Below are 20,792 nucleotides of genomic sequence, written 5' to 3'. Positions count from 1 at the left end.
AATAAGTAACTTGTCTCAGATCACCATTTGACTAGGGCCAGATCTTCCAGTCTCCAGATTGACAGAGACCAGACATATGACCCAAGGTGTACATCGGGACCTTGGGGAAGCCCCAATGTGCTGACCACTATGGGGATTGCCTGGGAAGTTTTAACGTTCGATGGGCGATTTCCCAGGGACCCCCATGTGAACGTCTCCGACTCAAAGCTAGAGTCGAAACCTTTGGTCAGTCCCGCTGTACTTACTTGAATAGCTTCCCAGTCTAACTCCCTGATTAACCGCAGAACTGACCCCTCAACCGCTCACACTGGAGCTCCACCCCAGTCCCTGACCTGACCCCCCTCGCATGTCTGCTACCTCACTCACCTGCCACCCTGTCCACTTACCTCACCCAGCCTACCCATTCACTCATTCAGCCACTCACTCGTTCACACTGGACATTAAAATGTACCTTTCAGTGCTAGCACAGTAAAAAAAAAAGGATGGGTGAGGGTGTGGTATGTCTGCAGCGCTGCTTTGGGTTCTTCATGGGACTGTACACTCTGCATTTCTGAAGTAACCGGGCTCAGATACCCCAGCCAGAAATGCGGAGCACCATCGGAGTGTCGGAAAGTTTGAGCGGAACAACAATCTGGTGATGATTGCTGCTTGGCGGAAGATCTGGGCCACAGTTATTTTGTTCCCCTCGAGTTTAAACGTTTCAGTGAAGCAATCGGCGAGTTTGCTGGACCTGATTGTTGTCTGGTGTCTCCTGCTGCTCCTGTATGCACGTGCCCATGCTGGGTGAAGACCAGGTGAGCTTCAGCTGCAATGCCTCCTGCGTGAGAAATAATCTTCCACTCCGGAGAAATGAAGAGTGGTCAGTGAGTGAGGAACCGAGGGACTGTTGCCCTTTCCCGAATCTAGATTTTAACTAGGGCTTTGTGACCCAGCTGCTCTCGATCTGTGAATTATGCCAATCATTTCCCATGTTTATCAAGTGAGCCAAGAATAATCCTGCATTTAAATTTCTTTCACGTTTGGGGCAAGAAAAGGTCATTTGAAACATCAAGGCTGTTGCACCCAGTGTATCATGTATTCCACCCTAAACCACCACCAGTTTCCAGCTGATTCCTCCTCCGATCAGTAACACTGAATCCCTTCTCCTTCCCTCCCCTGAAAAATATCAAGTAGTGCTAACCTCTTTGACATATCTATCCAGTGCTAACCTCTTTGACATATCTATCCAGTGCTCTCTCTTTTATTTGGCTCTTGAATCTACTCCAGGAGTCTGGACACTATTTTGTTGGGGGGATGCTTTCTCTAACCTTGTCTGGGTCTTGTGAAGTTTGTAGTTGTGATCTCTTATACTTGTTTGCAGCAAGCTAACCCGTCTTTCAAGCCACTTATAGATTTGTTTTGCTTTGCATTCGGCCAGAAGAATGAAGAACTTTCACTTTGCACCCAATGCTAGAATGTTCCAAGCCAAGCAGAGTGAGACTCCATTCTCCAGCTTTGCAGTGCCAATAGGGTTGCACCTTTTGGGTCATTGGCAACTTGGATCAATAGGTTTTGAAGAATCCTTGGAACAATCATCCTGCTTCCCTAAACATCACCATTTGATTTTTCTTTTCCTTTTTGTTTCTTCAGTTTATCTGTTTTGAGCTTGAAAAGTCTACCTTGATGTACCCCTCTAGTTTACTTTCCCATTGAAAAGGCCACAGAATGCCCTGCTTCCACCCTCAGCTGTTGCTCCGACCAGGGCATTGGAGCAACGTAGTCAGGCAGGCCAACCTGCAACATTGAGGGCTAGGGATAGGCGCCATTTTGTTGGATGGACCCGGAGAAACCTAAACTGTGAAGATCGGAGTCCTCCTTCAAGAGGACTGTTCAGAATTGGGAGTGCAAAATGGAACTGAGAAATGAGGAAAGCAAGATTAACTTCTTTATAGGATCTTCATTCCTCAGATGACAGGACTTTCCTGTTGCATCTCTTTGGAGAAAATGTGCATATTATATATATATATACTTGTATTTATGTTTGAATATTTATTGTCATTGTATGCTGTAACTTATACTTTGTGTTGTTTCAGTTCCCATGGGGAAAGAAAGTACTGAGGGAGACAAAATAGCTGCCACTGTAAATGACCGTAAAGATGGAATTTTAGCTGGAAATGAAAGTCTTGGGTATGATATTTAGTTACTGCCCTATGTCAATGTAATAAATAAAATGGTGTCAAAACATTTTGGGCAAGAGTCTCTGCTTGATTCTGCTTTCTTTGACCCCCATTTGTGTGAAACCAGTGTAATCCTTGCAAGGAATCTGGAACTTTAGTGCACCTGGATAGGGATGAGAGACTGGATAGATTTGGATTGCTTTCTTTAGAGCAGAGAAGGCTGAGGGGGGACATGCTTGAAGTGTATAAGATTATGAGGGATTTGGACAGGGTGAATAGGAAGCAGCTATTCCTCTCAGTTGAGGGGTCAAGAGGAGGCATAATTTTAGGGTACGGGGCAGGAGATTCAGAGAGGATTTGAGAGAAAAAAAATCAGAGGGTGAATCTAGACTGCATTTGCCTGGGAAGGTAGTGGAGACTGAAAACCTTTCAACCTTTAAAATGTTATTGGATAAGCTCATGAAATAACATTGAAGGAATGGGACAAGTGCTGGAAAATGGGATTGGCGCGACTTTAGTGGTAGTTATTGTCGGTGCAGACTCAATGGGCCGAAGGGCCTTTTCTGCACTGTAGGACTCTGGCTATGACTCTAATTATGTTCGCTGTAACTTCAGTTTCTGTGATCTCTTTTTGTGCTAGTTTATAAGACGGCAGTCTAGAAGCCAAACCTGCCCACAAAGAATCCCTACTGGGCAGAAGGAGGCCATTCAGCCCATCGAGCCTGCACTGACCACAATCCCACCCAGACCCTATTCCCGTAACCCCACATATTTACCCTGCTAATCCCTTAACACTAGGGTCAATTTAGCATGGCCAATCAACCTAGCCTGCACATCTTTGGACTGTGGGAGGAAACCAGAGCACCCAGAGGAAACCCACACAGACACGGGGAGAATTTGCAAATAGCGACCCAAGGCCAGAATTGAATCCGGGTCCCTGGCCCTGTGAAGCATTAGTGCTAACCACTGTGCCACCCTGACACAAGTGTTCTTCCACTTGTGTGCCTCGGCAGCTGGATATCAATAGCTCATGCGATACTGGGGGGGCATTGCAAAGTCTGATTCTGGCTTCAAGAGTCATACACAAATTTTCCAGTAGATGTCATCAGATAGCAACCAGAAGCATCAAACCAACTTCATTTTCTTTACCCACACCACTTCCAAATAGGGTTGCCAACCTTCCAGGATTGTCCTGGAATCACCAGGAATCAATCTCCAGGACACTGTTGTGTGCAACCCTGGAAAAAAAAAACACGGGGACGTTAAAAAGGATCTTTTTTTCATTTTCTTTTAACACCTCTTTATCAAATATTATAATATTGAAAAAAGATTGGTTGGTTGCCTGCTGAGCATCATCCAATTGGGTAATGGGTCTTTATGCTTTCCAATTGGAGTTGGGAGGCAGTGCGTCACATGGATGGGTGCATTGGCTGATAAATGGCTGGAGCGCTGGGGCAAATTATGTGATGCAATCTCCAGGAGTACATTTAATATTAGTTGACAACCCTACTCCTAAGGACAGAGGCGCTGACCCCATTATTACCCCCAGCTCAAATCAGCTAACTTGGCACAGATTGAGTTTGGTCCCTCTGTTAACCTTGTTGTTTTCTCCTGCCTTGTTCCATGCACTCTCTGCTCCACTTTCTGCAGTCACATGGGGAGGTGGTGGTATTGTTGCTGCACTAGTAATCCAGAGACCCAATGTACTGCTCTGGGAACCCGGGTTCAAATCCCACCATGGCAGATTGTGAAATTTGAATTCAATAAAAATCCGGAAATAAAAGTCTTAACAACCACAAAATCTTTGTCGATTGGTTGTAAAATCCCATTTGGACTCATGTCCTTTGGGGAAGGAAATATACCTTCTTTACCTGGTCTGGCCTACATGTGACTCCAGAGCCACAATGATGTGTTTGGCTCTTAATTGCCCTCTGAAATAGCAAGGACAATTAGGAATGGGCAATAAATATTGGCCCACATCCCATGAATGAAGAATTTTAAAAATATACCCATCAAACATGCCCACATTCTCCTCTTTGATTTTAACGGTGGCACAGTGGTTAGCACTGCTGCTTCACAGTGCCAGGGACCCAGGTTCAATTCTGCCCTTGGGTGACTGTGTGCGGAGTTCTCCCCGTGTCTGTGTGGGTTTCTTCCGCATGATAGAGAGCTACAAAATTATGAGAGGCATAGACGGGGTGGATAGAGGCTTTTTTCCAGGGTGGAAGTGTCAATTACAAGAGGGCACAGGTTCAAGGTGAGAGGGGGGAAAGTTCAAGGGAGATGTGCAAGGGAAGTTCGTCACGCAGAGAGTGATGGGTGCCTGGGACGTGCTGGAACGAGTGGAGATAATGGAAGCAGTCCACAGTCCAAAGATGTGTGGGTTAGGTGGATCGGCTATGCTAAATTGCCCCTTAGTGTCAGGGAGATTAGTGGGGCAAATGTGAGGGGTTACGGGGATAGAGCCTGGTGGGATTGTTGGTATAGTTTTGATGGGCCGAATGGCCTCCTTCTGCACTGTAGGGATTCTATGATTTTATACCCATACTCCTGAATATCTCCCTCCCCAAATACGCCCCACTCCTCTGATCCCGGCCTCTCCCAGGCCCCACAATTGATGAGCGTCTTGAGCCGCCTCAATCCTCCCATCTGGAATTCCCAACTTCCCTCTCCGCTCCCAAAAACCCTTCCCAATGTCCAATTTGACAAAAGCTTTGGCCTAACTTCTCAATCTCTCCCTTCGCAGCTCACCGTCAGTTTTCCTCTGAAGTGCATTGGGACATTTCTTGATGTTGGGCACCATATAAAATGCAAAGTAACTCACTGGAGAAGCTGAATATTCTAACCTCCAGATTGTCACACTGCTTTCAAACCACGACAGATATTTAAAACCTTGGTTAAGCCTCATTTGGAGTATTGCATGCAATTCTGGTTGCCACACTACCAGAAGGACGTGGAAGCTTTGGAGAGAGTGCAAAGAAGGTTCACCAGGATGTTGCCTGGTCTCGAGGGTGTCGGCTGTGAGGAGAGGTTGAATAAACTAGGATTGTTTTCACTGGAAAGACATAGGCTGAGGGGGAGACCTGATAGAGGTCTACAAAATTATAAGAGGCATAGACAGGGTGGATGGTCACAGAGGCTTTTTCCCAGGGTGGAAGTGTCAATTACAAGAAGTTCAGGGTGATGGGGGAAAGTTAAGGGAGATGTGCGTGGGAAGTTTTTCACGCAGAGAGTGGTGGGTGCCTGGAACGCGTTGAGAGTGGAGGTGGTGGAAGCAGGCACATTAACAACACTTAAGAGGCAGCTGGATGAGTACATGAATAGGGAGGGAATAGAGGGATACAGACTGAGTAAGGGCAGGAGGTTTGTTTTAGTTTAGTTTAGGGCATCATGATTGGCACAGGCTTGGAGGGCTGAAGGGCCTGTTCCTGTGCTGCATCTTTCTTTGTTCTGTGTTCTTAACATTGAGGTGCTGGTATCAGCTCACCGTCTATTCAACTGTTATTGATTGGTGTCAGTGAAGTAATTTGTGGCAAGCAAGTATACCCACTCACAATACACTTCAGGGCGATGTGTTTGTTTCAAAGAGGGGAAATGTCTGAACTTTCCACAATTAATCCTATTTAATGCTTTCGGCTACGTGTATGAGCAATTCTTTCCTGCCCTGTGCCAGATGTACTAAATCATGTTGGGTGCTGTTTAACAAGTGTCAGCAAGCTCTCTGGAATTGCACCAGTGGGAACACATTCTTCATCATGCCGCTAGGTATTCGACTGTGAGATGCATCGCCGTTGGGGGGAAATGGCAGCCATTCCCGTCATCGCCAAATGTAAAAGTACCGGTGAGAGTCTGCTTGGCAGAGATCAGCAGCTAGAATCATCGAATCCCGACAGTGCCTGGAGGCCATTTGGACCATCTTGATTGGTCTTCTTAATCTGACCAACTCGCTGCATTCTTTTTGCTGAATTTGAAATTTGAGTCTGCAGCAACCCTCTGGAGAATATCCCACCCAGGCTCCACTCCCTCCTCCCCCATCATCGCAACCCAGCACATCCATCATAGCTAATTCCCCCTAACCTACACACTAAGGGCATATTAGCATGGCCAATCCACCAAACCTACAGATCTATGGAGTGTGGGAGAAAACTGGAGCACCCAAAGGAAACCCACGCAGACATGGGGAGAATGCTACTCCACACAGACAGTGACCCAAGGCCAAAATTGAACCCAGGTCCCTGCCGCTGTGAGGCAGCAGTGCTGACCACCGTGCCGGTTAACGTGGTTGACTTGTCTAAAGTTTCGGATTCAGGGCACTGAGGCTAAGTATAGCACCACAAAGAACCCTTCTGGTCTCGAGGAGGCCGCAGTCATCATTACCTTTAGAACTTCTCCCAGTTAAATGGTGAATGAGACACTGGCTGGTATTGGATGCCTTTGCTGGAATACCATTGGAAATCACAGAGGGGTGAGGTTCCCTCCAGACACTGATTGTCGACGAGGGCAGTTTGCAGCCAATATTGGACTAAAACCGAGCCACGGACACCGGGAAGATCCAAGCTCTGACTCCAGTTTAAGTGGAGTTTGCGGACCTCGGTTCAGCTGATCCTATGGGAGTAGAATTTCACCTTGGTTCCCCTGGGCAGCTGAACCACTGAGTGACTCCTCAATGGTGTGCATCTGCCTTGTGAACCAAGGTCATCTGTGATGCCTCACACACGCACCGATGACCTCTGAGGTACAAAAGGACAGCTACCGCCCATTAAACTGTACCTCAGCAACAGTCGGCACCTTTTAGGGAAGGCGATGGCCTTGTGGTATTATTGCGAGGCTATTAGTCCAGAAACTCAGCTGATGTTCTGGGGACCTGGGTTCAAATCTTGCCTCGGCAGATGGTGCAATTTGAATTGAACGAAAAATATCTGGAATTAAGAATCTACTGATGACGATGAAACCATTGTCGATTGTCGGAAAAACCCATCTGGTTCACTAATGTCCTTTAGGGAAGGAAATCTGCCGTCCTTATCTGGTCTGGCCTACATGTGACTCCAGAGCTACAGCAATGTGGTTGACTCTCAACTGCCCTCTGAACAAGGACAACTAGGAATGGACAATAAATGCTGGCCAGCCAGCGACGCCCATGTCCCACAAATGAATTACACAGGGGGAGGGAGAGAAGAGGGAAAACAGTAAGTTTGATAGATTTATTAATATTTTCTCATCCTATAAGTGCCATTTTAAACCCAAGAGGCTCAAAACAAAATGAACAGTCACTGACCCATCCCTTAATAAAAGAACCGATGCCAAATATGTAAGCAGCAGTCCACAATTTTATTAAAGACATAATCAAGGAGGATACAAACTGTGCACTTTACATTCTGGAGGTGGGAAATCAATCCGGTAGGAATCCTATCATGCATCTCCCAACCGCCCAATAATCCCACCAGAACCAAATCCAAAACCTTCAAAAGTCCAACGGGACAGTCTTATTATTCCATGGGCTTTAATGATTATCTGAATGAGAAAGTTTTGAGAAATAAAGACCCTTGAGAGATCGCTCATAGATAGGCCAGTTGTACAGGTTGTATTGCTGTGAGGTAGGTTCCAACTTCACAACAACGTAGACCATACAGCTTTAGGCCCCGTTTCACCCACTCTTCAGGTTTCACACTGGCAGGTTGCAAAATTACCCCAAACTTCTTGAAGTCTTTCGGGCAAGACTGGGACCCACCTGACATGTCCCATTCATTTTCATTCCCACATTCCCATTGTTACAAGCATCAACATTCCACTGGCTTCAGAATGCCGCACTCTGCTATACTCTTGTCCCAGGGCTACCTGCCCCCACGTTTACCCAGTACAAGTGACCAACTGGCACTGCCCTATCCACTACCACAATGCCCATTAACTCAAGAGCAACCCTTCACAAATCAGTAGAAATAAGAGAGGGCTCCAGTGGACATATCATAGAATAGAATCAGAGAAGGGTTACAGCATTGAGGAAGGCCATTCCACCCATCGGGTGGGATTTTCCAGCCTCGCTTGCCCCGAAACCAGAAAATCCCCCACCCAAGGTCAACGGATCTTCCCATTGTCCGCCCTTCGCCCACTCCGATTCCCCATGGCGGGTGGAACGGTACAACTGCCCCCATCGTGTCTGTGCTGCCCCTCTGAAGGAACAATTCATTCACCTAGAGCCACTCCCCACCTCTGCATTCACACCCCCCCCCACCCCACGCCCCACATTTTTCTTTTTTGAATAATAAATAATAATCCGATTTCCTCTTGAATGCCTCGATCAAACCTGCCCCCACCACAGTGCCTTCCAGATGCTAATGAAGAAAACCTTTCCTCGTGTCATCATTGTTTAGTGATTCTAAATCAAATTAAATATTCCTTTATGAAAAACTTGCATTCTAATTGAATGATTAAGATGGCTCTTAAAGGCATATCTAATCGGCCATTTTGTTGTATTATTCAAGATGGTTTCTGTTTGTGGAGCCCAACGAGAATTAATTTGTTGTGTCCTCAATTTCTGACTGCAGAGACCTTGGGCTTCAGCAATCTATCACATCTCAGTCAACAGGAAATTGTTCCTCTAATTTATTTGGGGAGATGTTTTGCTCAGGTGGGGATCCAGAACATGGACTGACCCGCAGTGATCCAATAAGCAATGGCTCTACCCAGTGCAGCAAAAAACCATACAGACAATAAGATTCAAGGTTCAGTTCCTGGTCCACGCCTATAGTCTGTTTATTGGAGCCTACAGCAAACATTAGCTGAGGCAGGAGATAAAGAGGGAGGGGGCAGCAAGATGATAGAAGTTCATTATTATTTGTTATTATTGTCACAAGTAGGCTTATATTAACACTGCAATGAAGTTACTGTGAAAATCCCCTAGTCGCCACACTCCGGCGCCTGTTCGGGTACACTGAGGGAGAATTTAGCACGGCCAATGCACCTAACCTGCATGTCTTTCGCACTGTGGGAGGAAACCGGAGCACCCGGAGGAAAGCCACGCAGACACGGGGAGAATGTGCAGACTCCGCACAGTGACCCAAGCCGGGAATCACACCCAGGTCCTTGGCGCTGTGAGGCAGCAATGCTAACCACTGTGTCACCATGCTGCCCAGTAGATTCCTCACTCAGAGTTGTTTGTCCCGAGACCTTTGGGTAAGGGCGCATATGTGGATTTTGGGCGATGACAGTGTTAGAAGTTAATCAATGATAACATTGATCTGTGGTAGTGTTGTAGACAAATGGTAACATGCTATAGGGTCAGCTGACCCAGTAAACTATGTAACTAATGACAAAATGATGTGGTGGTCAGCTGACTCAGTATAAATAAGAAGCTGCTGGTGTTTGTGGGAGCTTGGAATGGCCCAGGGTGAGGCCTCAAGTGTTGGAGTAATGAGGGTTCTTTATTAAACCTTTTTCTTTGATTTATAAGTTGGAGTAAGTCTTGTTTTATTTTATTGCCTGTAACTGAAGAGTTCCTTAGAATCATAGAATCAACAGTGCAGAAGGAGGTCACTCGGCCCATCGAGTCTGCACCGACAACAATCCCACCCAGGCCCTATCCCCATAACCCCACATATTTACCCTCCTAATCCCCCTGACATGAAGGGGTAATTTATTACGGGCAATCAACCTAACCCACACATCTTTCGGACTGTGGGAGGAAACCGGAGCACCCAGAGGAAACCCACGCAGACACGGGGAGAACATACAAACTCCACACAGACAGTGACCCGAGGCCGGAACTGAACCCGGGTCCCTGGCACTGTGAGGCAGCAGTGCTAACCACTATGCCACCGTGTCGTCCTGGACCAAGTTCAGTTGTGATGCCCCGTGCAGTCAAACGACCTCACAACACTCAATAGATGGCAGACATCATCACGGGAAAAACGGAACAATTTGAGGATTGGACTTTGGGCCCCTCTCCAAATTTTCCCGTCCTGCCCCAACAATGTCTGATGCATGACCAGAAACCACCCCCCCCCACCCACAAACCTGGGTTCATATCCCAGTGGCCATGGTGGCGAGGTACTGGATTGTCATGGACACCACAGACCAACAGTCAGGAGGCAATCACCATGAGGGTCTGTGAAATCTAACCAGGGGAGCATTGATAGGCATTGCGTACGTACCAAGGTGGCCAATTTTCAAAACCGATTAATGGGGCAGAAAAAGAGGTGAAAATCCACCCGTGGGGAGAGGCGCCCAGAATTCTAAGGGTTTTTTTTTACCTGAGCTACAGCGTAAACAACAAAATCAGCAACGTTTCAGAGTTTGCCAGCTCCAGAATCAGGAAGCATCCATCAGTGGAGCATTCCACATTGCCTCAGCAAAATACCCACGCGGGGAGCAAATGAAAAAGACTTTGGATTAATGGTCCTGAATTGTTCTCAGAGTGCAACGCTTTGGAGGCGTCGCCACATCATTAGCTTCATCTCCAGCTGCTCCTCTTGCACTGGATTGGGTTCGGCTGTCTTCATGTGGCACGGCTGACCGAAGAGCATCTCTCTACGTCGATGCAGAGAACATGAGGCACTGCCTTGCACCAAACAGAGGACTTGCCTCACGCTGGGAGTGCAAGGTGCCAGAAATAATTTCTTTGGAAAGGTGGTGGGTGGAGAGAGAGAAATCATCAGACCCGCCGCTTCACAACAGAGTGTTTCAATTCATCATAACTCCAGAAAAATCAATTCAACGTCACATAGCAGTTACTGTTTGGCGTCCTGGCTCCCCTTGAGCCAGCACGTGGAAGTCAAAGCAATAAAATGAATAATTGGACTGTCTAAAAATAAATACTCAAGTGAAGAAGAGAAGAGGGTAAATGATGGGTCTAATAACTCTCCGTAACCCCAGGTTATCAGAACGAGTCAAACTGCTAAATTGGAAAATCTTGGCAGCGAGCTTTCCCCAGAGGTTCCATTTGTCCGATAAATAGCTGGGCCCCACTGTCCAGAAAGGTCTCGCGCCCAGTTCCCATGTTGAATGAGGATTTTTTACTCTTGACGCATTTCAGTGCCCAAGGCCTATTCTACAGGAGCAACGACCTCTCTGCAAGTGCCTGCACATAACGGGCACAGACAAGAACGGGTTCGACTTGCGAAGCCCTCCGCAGTCAAATAGTCTAATTTCTCACAGCCAGAGCTCACAGGACTAGTTTGGGCCTGTGGTTCTGTTCCAGATTAGGAGCCAGCCCCTACGGGACAGAAAGAATGGACAAGAAGCGGGTGGGGAGATGGTGGGAAGTGGAGTTAAATGTTCCATCTTTTGGATGCACAAGAGTGGAGAACTTCTCCCAAAGAGGAAAATGCCATTTTTGACTTTTCCATTGGAGGATTCCATGCAGAAATATGGCTTGTCCAAAAAAAGAAGCACTTGTACAGGACTGAAAGGAGTGCAGTGGCTTGCAGATATTTAACATAGAGAGCTAACTACTGGGTCTTGGCCTGTCCTAACCCTTTGAACCAGTGTATGCACTCCCCCACCCCAATCCCCCCCAAAAGAATAACCACAACATATCCCAGCACTTTTTTTTCTATATAAATGCTCATGATCAGTGCTGATCATAGAATCCTACAGTGCAGACAGAGGCCATTCGGCCCATCGAGTCTGCACTGACCACAATCCCACCCAGGCCCTATCCCCATAACCCCATGCATTTACCCTAGCTAGTCCCCCTGACACTAAGGGGCAATTTAGCGTGGCCAATCCACCTAACGCGCACACCTTTGAACTGTGGGAGGAAACCGGAGCACCCGGAGGAAACCCACGCAGACACGGGGAGAACGTGCAAACTCCGCACAGACAGAGACCTGAGCCGGGAATCAAACCCAGGTCCTTGGCGCTGCGAAGCAGCAGTGCTAACCACTGTGCCACCATGGAGGGAGAGAGAAAGAGGACAAAACGCTTTCTGTATGATAGGATCAAACACTCACACAAGCTTGCAGGGATTTCACATGCTCTGGCCTCACTTGAAAAGGTGCATCCTAGCTGTACTTGTGTAACTTTTCATTGCCCATTCCCATAAGCCCTTTACACCAAAACCAATGAGGCGCCATTTTGGAACCGTTCATGTTTCCGACTGCGTCCCGAGTGGGATCAGACTGCCCAAGACGTTTAGCCGAGAGAAATGACTCACATCCCATCAAAGTCCAGGTTCAACTTGAACCCCCAGTCCCGGGGTGTGCATATGCTATAACCTTGTGTGTCAAGCTTCTGCTGCAGGTCAAAGGTTAGAGGGTATAAAAATCCAGAGTCAGGGCCCAATCTGACTCCGAATCCGAGCGAGTCCTCCACCATAGGAAAGCTGCATCACAACAGCATTAAAACCACAGTCTTAAATGACTCCAGACAGAAAAGAGGCATTGGCATTCACCACCCAATCCCTAACCAAAATAAAACATTCATAAATAACTTGCGGCTTCACGCTGACTGAAGGAACGCAGTGTCTGAAGGCCATTTCACACCTGTGCCTCACGTCAAAGGGCCCTGTCCTTCACCGCTTCATCCATCAACCAAAATTCACGTTTATACATGTATATAAAATAAAATCACAAAGTAACATGAAAGGAAAAGAGCCCCCGATCATCGATTAATGTGCATGCAGCCAGAAAGATACCAAGACTCATCGATTATTGTGAAGGAGACTTTAAGACACATCTCGGGTTTTGCAGTTCAGCTTAAAATCCCCAAACCGGTTTGGAGTCCATTGCGCGTACGGTGTCCCATTCGGGTCAACTTGTGTCCGTTGCAGTTCCAGTCTCTCACTTACCCCACCCTCGTGGGTGGAGAGGGTTGTAGATGGCTGCCCTGGATAGAAGCACAGAGGCACACGCACAGACAGGGCATGCAAAACAGAACTCTTGGCGCAAGCCATCTGCTTCCCGCATTAAAATGAGAGCATTTAACCTCATGCTGGTGACAGGGTTGTCACATCGAGATGCGTCAAGTTTCAGGCTCCGTGCCAGACAGGAATGGGGCCATTGAGAGAGAGAGAGAGAAAATATATAGCTACTAAAATATAATTCCAATGAGGTGGCAAAATGCAGCAAAACAAAAATGGGCACTTATGCCCATCCTACTAAGTTCCTGATCACCACCTCGTCATTGTGGGGAAGTAGAGAATCGATTCACGGCATTCCCAAATAAAGTGGGAAGAACAGGGAAGAGGTCCCACAGGCCCATTTCGATGCACAATGGAGGGTCACTTGTGACTGGCGCAGCCAAAGGCACTCACAGCAGTTTACCCACCAGTGCCCCCTCATCAGATACTGCCCAAGGAGGCCAGAGGGCTGGGGAAACAAGTGATGGGCCTCGACCGTAAATTAAATTAAGAGGAGTGGGAGCGAGTAACAGAATCAAAGCGGGAACTCTGATTTTTAGCCTACATTTTCCCAGATTTTCAGATTCGGACAGTATTGATCCGCAACGGCTGAACATTTTTCCCGTTAGCGTGGCTCTGCCCTGGGCTAAAATACGGGAAAAACTTCCCGGTGAACTTCTCCCGGAAGGTGTAAAGCCAGGACATGTCGTCAGCGTTGTAGAAGGTCAGGAGGCTTTTGTCGTAGTCAAAATAGACGCCAACCTTCTCCAGCTTGGACTTGACGTTCAGCCGGGTCCAGGGCTCAGTGCAGGCGCTGTACTGGTTGCCATCGTGCATTACAATGCAATGGAAGCCCCGCGATGGCTGGATCTGGATGCTGCCTTTCCGGTTCACGGACTCCAGCGCCACGCCAATCATCCACTGCGTCTTTTCGGACACCATCACCTCCCAGTAGTGGACGCCGCCGTCGAAGCCATCCGACCCCAGGACGGACACCTCCACGTCAAAACGCTTGGGGGAGTCCTGCAACGGCTGAGGGTGGAGGTTGCCGTAAGCCACGATGGTGCAGTCGTCCGAGAGAATGAGGCGCTGGTGGGCTGTTATCGGATCCAACGTCAGTGCGGCCGGGACTGTGAGGAAAAGGGAATGAAAATCATCACCATTCTTTCAAAATGCCCAACGCCAACCACAAAGCCATTGCATTACGTTAAATGACCCATGTTGTACATCCATCTTGTAAATATCATAGAATCCCTACAATGCAGAAGCAGACCATTCGGCCCATCGAGTCTGTACCGACAAGAATCCCACCCAGGTTCTATCCCTGTAACCCCACATATTTACCCCATTAATCCCTCTATCCTAAGCATCCCGGGACACTACGGGGCAATTTACCTTGGCCAATCAACTTAATCCGCATATCTTTGGAGTGTGGGAGGAAACTGGAGCACCCAGAGGAAACCCAGGCAGACACGGGGAGAACGTGCAAACTCAATATAGTGACCCAAGTTGGGAATCGAACCCGGTTCCCTGGAGCTGTGAGGCAGTAGTGCTAATCACTGTGTCACCGTGCCGCCCAATGTGTCACCATTGTCTTCTGCCCTCTCTTCATAAGAACATAAGAACATAAGAAATAGGAGCAGGAGTAGGCCATCTAGCCCCTCGAGCCTGCCCCGCCATTCAATAAGATCATGGCTGATCTGACGTGGATCAGTACCACTTACCCGCCTGATCCCCATAACCCTTAACTCCCTTACCGATCAGGAATCCATCCATCCGCGCTTTAAACATATTCAGCGAGGTAGCCTCCACCACCTCAGTGGGCAGAGAATTCCAGAGATTCACCACCCTCTGGGAGAAGAAGTTCCTCCTCAACTCTGTCTTAAACCGACCCCCCTTTATTTTGAGGCTGTGTCCTCTAGTTTTAACTTCCTTACTAAGTGGAAAGAATCGCCCCGCCTCCACCCTATCCAGCCCCCGCATTATCTTATAAGTCTCCATAAGATCCCCCCTCATCCTTCTAAACTCCAACGAGTACAAACCCAATCTCCTCAGCCTCTCCTCATAATCCAAACCCCTCATCTCCGGTATCAACCTGGTGAACCTTCTCTGCACTCCCTCCAATGCCAATATATCCTTCCTCATATAAGGGGACCAATACTGCACACAGTATTCCAGCTGCGGCCTCACCAATGCCCTGTACAGGTGCATCAAGACATTCCTTTCAAAGAAAGGAATTTGAAATTAGATACTGCCTTTCCTGACTCCCCCAATTGTTTTTCAGCTGATTAAGTACTGTTGAAGGTTAGTCATTGTTGGACTGCAAATTTCAGTGTAGCAAACTCGATGGGCCGAATGGCCTCCTTCTGCACTGTAGCTTTCTAAGTTTCTATGATTCAAACAGTGATGTGAAAATTATCATAGTCCCAAAGGACATTGGTTGAGGGATGGATATTAGCCAGGACACCAGGGAGGTCCCCACTGCTCTTCTTCAAAAATAACCCCCTTGGATCTTTTATAGATGTCCAAAGGTGTGCAGGTTAGGTGGATTGGCCGTGCTAAATTGCCCCTCAGTGTCAGGGGGACTAGCTAGGATAAATGCATGGGGTTATGGGGATAGGACCTGGGTGGGATTGTGGTCAGTGCAGACTTAATAGGCCGAATGGCCTCCGTCTGCACTGGAGGATTCTATATCCCTCTGACCAATGACACAGCACCCCCGGAGTTGCTTCTTCTTCACTTGACCCGGCAGACTAGGGGAGGGGTTTCCAGCCGCACTCGCTCCAAGGCTGGAGATTCCCGCCCGAGGTTATTTTTTTCATTCATTCATGGACATGGGCATCGCTGGCTGGGCCAGCATTTATTGCCCATCCCTAGTTGCCCTTGAACTGAGTGGCTTGCTAGGTAATTTCAGAGGGCAGTTAAGAGTGAACCATGTTATCAATGGACCTTTGCATGGTCCATTCCATCCCCCCCATCCTGCCCACTATGGTTCCCGTGGGGGGAGGGGGAAAATGGGAAAATTCCACCTGAGGTCCTCAGTTTAACGTCTCATCCACTCCATCCCTCAGTCCCTGCAGCATTCCCTCACTACTGCATCAGCTTCGATTATGTAGCCAGTGGGATGTAAATGCCATAACTTCCTTATTCAAAGGCCTAAGCCATGACTGACCAGTCACTATTTTGCTAGGCTTTTTTTCATTCATTCATGGGATGTGGGTGTCATTGGCTGGGTCAGCATTTAGTGCCCATCCCTGAGTGTATTTGAGAGGGAAGCGGGATACATAAAATTTTAACATATTTATTCGTGTCACAACTAGGCTTACATTAACACTACAATGAAGTCAATATGAAAATCCTCTAGTCTCCACACTCTCAAAGTGACATGTAGGCCTGACAGGCAAGGATGGGAGATTTCCTTCCCTAAAGGACATTAGTGAACCTAATGGGTTTTTACGACAACCTATTCATGGCCATCATTAGACTTTTAATTCAAGGTTTTTAACGGAATTCAAGTTTCACCATCTGCTGTGGTGGGATTCGGATCCGGGTCCCCAGAGTATTGCCCTGGGTTGCTGGATTATTAGTCCATTGACTATACCACTACGCCACTGCCTCACTACACCATTGACTCAGCAGCTGCTAGCCTCCCTCCTCACTTTCGACACATGAGCTAATTGACTGTCGCTAGCGTGTGAGGCCACCCAGCCAAATCCATTATAGCCTCGTCTGACATTCAACATATCAGCCCTTTCCAGCAGATGTCACTGGAAGGTTACCAGACCACACCAAGGGAAAGGTCACTGTCTCAAGCCTTTCAGCCATAGAACAAAACCATACAGCACAGGAACAAGGCCCTTCGGCCCATCAAGCCTGCGCTCACACATGGCACCTTTCTAATCTAAGACCTTTTGGCTCTGCACGGTCCATGTCCCTCTATTCCCTGCCTATTCATGTATCTGTCAAGAAGCCTCTTAAACTTTGCCATTTGTTAACCAAAAGCACAGCTATCGCAAGAGGGAGCTGTAAGTATTTATTCTTGTGGTAATCTCGCTTTCTGAACAGGAAAAGCCACCACAAGGTGGCACTTCATTATGATTTTCCTTACATTTATTATTATCCAACAGAGCCACACACGACTTCTTTGCTTCACCCCCAAGGTCCTGGAAGCCTAGGTTACTCAGCCTGATTTGGACCAAGATTTTCCTTTGTACATTGTGCTCCTGGTAGTTTACAAATGGCTGCATTGAGTAATTGAGAAATCTTAAAAACAGAACATCCAGGACCTGTTGGCATCGACAAACCTAACATGAACTTCACAGGGGACAACTCACCAACCGCCCCACCCCCATCCCAAACCTCTTATGGTATAAAGCTATAAACAAAAGATTGGACATTCCCAGTAAAATTCACTTCACCTGGAGCAGCGAGCTTGGCAGCTTTCCCATCCAATCCTATTTAATACCAGTGCATGTTTTTTGTATTCATTCATGGGATGTGGGCATCACTGGCTGGGCCAACATTTATTACCCGTCCCTAATTGAACTGAGAGTTGTTTGCTAGGCCATTTAAGAGTCAGCCACTCTTGCTGTGGGCCTGGGGTTACATGTAGGCCAGACTAGGCAAGGACAGCAGAAGAGGTCATTGGGCCCACTGAGTCTGCACCGACTCTCTGACAGAGTATCTTAAGCAGGCCCTATTCCTATAACCCCACGACGGCTAATCCATCGAACCTACATATTGTGACACTAAGGGGCAATTTTGCATGGCCAATCCACCTAACCTGCACATCTTTGGACACCAAGGGGCAATTTAACATGGCCAATCAACCTAATCTGCACATCTTTGGAGTGTGGGAGGAAACCGGAGCACCCGGAGGAAGAATGTGCAAACTCCACACAGACTGTGACCCAAGCCGGGAATCGAACCCAGGTCCCTGGCGCTGTGAGGCAGCAGTGCTAACCACTATGCCACCGTGCCGCCCTGAACCCCCCAGTTTAAAAATGAGCCACGTTTGTTACGGGACACACTGCGGATTTTTAATGGTCGGTCATTCCCTGATTGGACTTTACTGTGTCCGTCATTATTCCCCCTGACCCTCCCCCTCTGCAGTTCAACATGTTCCCCCATCATCTCTAGGCCTTATAGCCCTGGCTAGGGATCTAGAGTTGCTGCTGGATTTTGCAGTAATACTTTATTAAGAATGGTGAAAAGGAGGGAACGCCTTATGTTCGAATTATTGTAATAAATTGCAAATTTTTAAAACTCAGCTGCACGGGCAGCTGTGGGGCACAATGGTGAAGTGTTTGAATGTACAGATTTTCCAGAAACTGCAACTGATCGCGCCACCAGCCTGTGAATTGACTGAACCATGATGGTGTGGAGCTGGTTAGACAGGTCTTTAACTGGTTAGCACCTAATTGCATGCGCGTGGAGAAAAGCCAGGTGTGGGAATTGCTTATTCAATTCTCTCCTAAGTTGACTGGAGTCATCACAGAATGAGCGCTCAGAGTAACCCTAAACCCACCTAGCCCACTCCGCGACACAAATAGAATAAAACCAGTCAGAATCCTTTTCCCAGAGTTGAAATGTCTAATACCAGGGAGTATGAACTGAAGGTGAGAGGGGAAAGTTCAAAGGAGATGGGAGCGGCCAAGTTTTTTTTACACAGAGAGTGGTAGGTGTCTGGAATGCGCTGCCGGGGGTGGTGGCGGAGGCAGATACTATTGGGGCGTTTAAATAAGCACATGAATATGCAAGGAACAGAGGGATATGGACCAAGGGCAGGCAGAGGGGATTAGTTTAATTTGGCATCATGTTCAGCACAACATCGTGGGCCGAAGGGCCTGTTCCTGTACAATACTGTTCTATGTTCTAAAACCAGTTGGACTTTTAAAATAATGATTTATGGCACAGAAACAGTGCATGCTGGATAAACTCAGCAGGTAAGGCAGCATCTGCGGAGAGAGGAAGTATTAACGTTTCGAGTCCATATGACCTTTCTGCGGGATGGATACACACTGGCACAAGTCAGCTCTGTGCAATTTGTTTTTGTAATCTGTGATGTTTGACCAGAGGTGGAATTTGACCATAGGCTGCCCTCCCCTTTCGAGGGGAAGAGGTGACTGGTGGTGATTTAACCTGAGGATCACCACAGCTCGAGGCGAGAGGCAATGGTGAGAAGGAGGGGCCTTCGTGAGTAACCTCAGCTGGTACGGGAATTGAACCCCCACTGTGGGCATCGCTCTGCATCACTAACCAGCCGTCTAGCCAAGAGCTAACCAACCCCACCCCCCCAGTGATATTTATACAAGCTGCAGTTTGACCCCTCAAATCTTCCAGAAATTTCAGTCTTCGCGCTCTCCTGCAGGTGCAGCCTCTCACTCATATTGAGCCAGACAATGTACATTCATAATATTCTGTTTGATGCTGAGTTGAGCTGCAATTCTTATATGTTATCCATCTTATTTCACCCATAAAGCATCACCTCTTCAGGCTAAGCTCCTCGCTCTTTGAATCCATAAACCATATTCCATCCAAGAATCTGCTGGATGCATCTGATCCAACACTCCACCCTGCTCACCCGTCTCCTTCATCCTCAATGTCCTGTCCAAATGGCAGCACACTGATTCCAAAGTGCTTCCTTGATCCTGCCCAGGCTAACAGCAACTTCCACCAGCCCACACTATCAACTCAGACTCCAAATGTCGCCCCTTGTCTCAGGTAAGGTGAAGTCTCCATAGTCCCAGGTGACCATAGGCTGCTCTCCCCCTTTGAGGGGGGAGAGCTGACTGATGGTGATTTAACCCGAGGATCACCACACCCCAGCCGAGGGGCAAGGTTGCGAAGGCCTTCGTGAGTAACTTTGGCCAGGACGGGAATTGAACCCATGCTGTTGGCGCCACTCTGTATCGCTAATCAGCTGTCCAACCAACTGAGCTAACCAACCCCTTATCTCAGGTACATGCTGCCTCACAGCGACGGCGACCCAGGTTCGATTCCCGGCTTGGGTCACTGTTTGTGTAGAGTTTGCACGTTCTCCCCGTGTCTGCGTGGGTTTCCTCCGGGTGCTCCGGTTTCCTCCCACAGTCAGAAAAAATGTGCTGGTTAGGTACATTGGCCGTGCTAAATTCTCCCTCAGTGTACCCGAACAGGCGCCTGAGTGTGGCGACTACGGGATTTTCACAGTAACTTCATTGCAGTATTAATGTAAGCCTACTTGTGACACTAACAAATAAACTTTAAACTTGATCAATGACAAAGTTATCAAACATCACTTCGCCTCTTCCCAGAGCTCTTCCCATGTACCCTGCTTCCTCTCCTTAACCTTCAAAAACCAATCTCTACAACCACGTCTCCCACCATCTCGTTTAGCTCCTATGGTTTGCTCGGTTAGCATACAGTAAAACAGTACAGGCCAGTTGGCTGCAGTAAGCATGTTGTATAATGGTTTGGTGAGGTTGTGGTCGATTGGTGAAAGTGGGTCGGATCAGCTTGATGGTGACGAGTGGGTTTGGGCGGTGTGGCCGTGGCTAGTTTGGGGTTGCTCAGAGGAGAAATTTAGAAACTGCACTCATGGCACAATTCAGGCATCTGTTAAAATAAAACAAAATGTCTCTGTAGCTAATTGGTAAATGCACAGAACAGCAAAGTCCTTGCTTCAATCTGGCTTCTTGCTGAATGTGCTGATCTCAACCAGCTGGGCGTATGACACAAATGACCTCAGTACTGCTGGACAAGGAAAAAAGGGGTTTAAAAATAAAACAGGAAGAGATTCTGCTTTTACTCATTGTCCGGTCACC

The 20,792-nt window shown here is 47.7% G+C and overlaps 1 protein-coding gene across 1 annotated transcript in view; it reads right to left on the bottom strand.

Annotated features, from left to right (window-relative positions):
- Window positions 1–11,780: 11,780 nt before the first annotated feature.
- Window positions 11,781–20,792, bottom strand: part of trim62.1 (tripartite motif containing 62, tandem duplicate 1) — a 99,984-nt gene continuing 90,972 nt past the window's right edge. Inside the window, exon 5 of the mRNA XM_078239061.1 lies at window positions 11,781–14,120. Within this exon, the coding sequence (XP_078095187.1) occupies window positions 13,570–14,120 (551 nt within the window). The 3' untranslated portion in view covers window positions 11,781–13,569. The remainder of the gene's footprint in view (window positions 14,121–20,792) is intronic.

Source organism: Mustelus asterias, chromosome 22 (genome assembly GCF_964213995.1).
Source record: "Mustelus asterias chromosome 22, sMusAst1.hap1.1, whole genome shotgun sequence".
Taxonomy (NCBI): domain Eukaryota; kingdom Metazoa; phylum Chordata; class Chondrichthyes; order Carcharhiniformes; family Triakidae; genus Mustelus; species Mustelus asterias.
The sequence above is the reverse complement of the archived record's forward strand: the minus strand, read 5'-3'. Positions and strand labels throughout refer to the sequence as shown.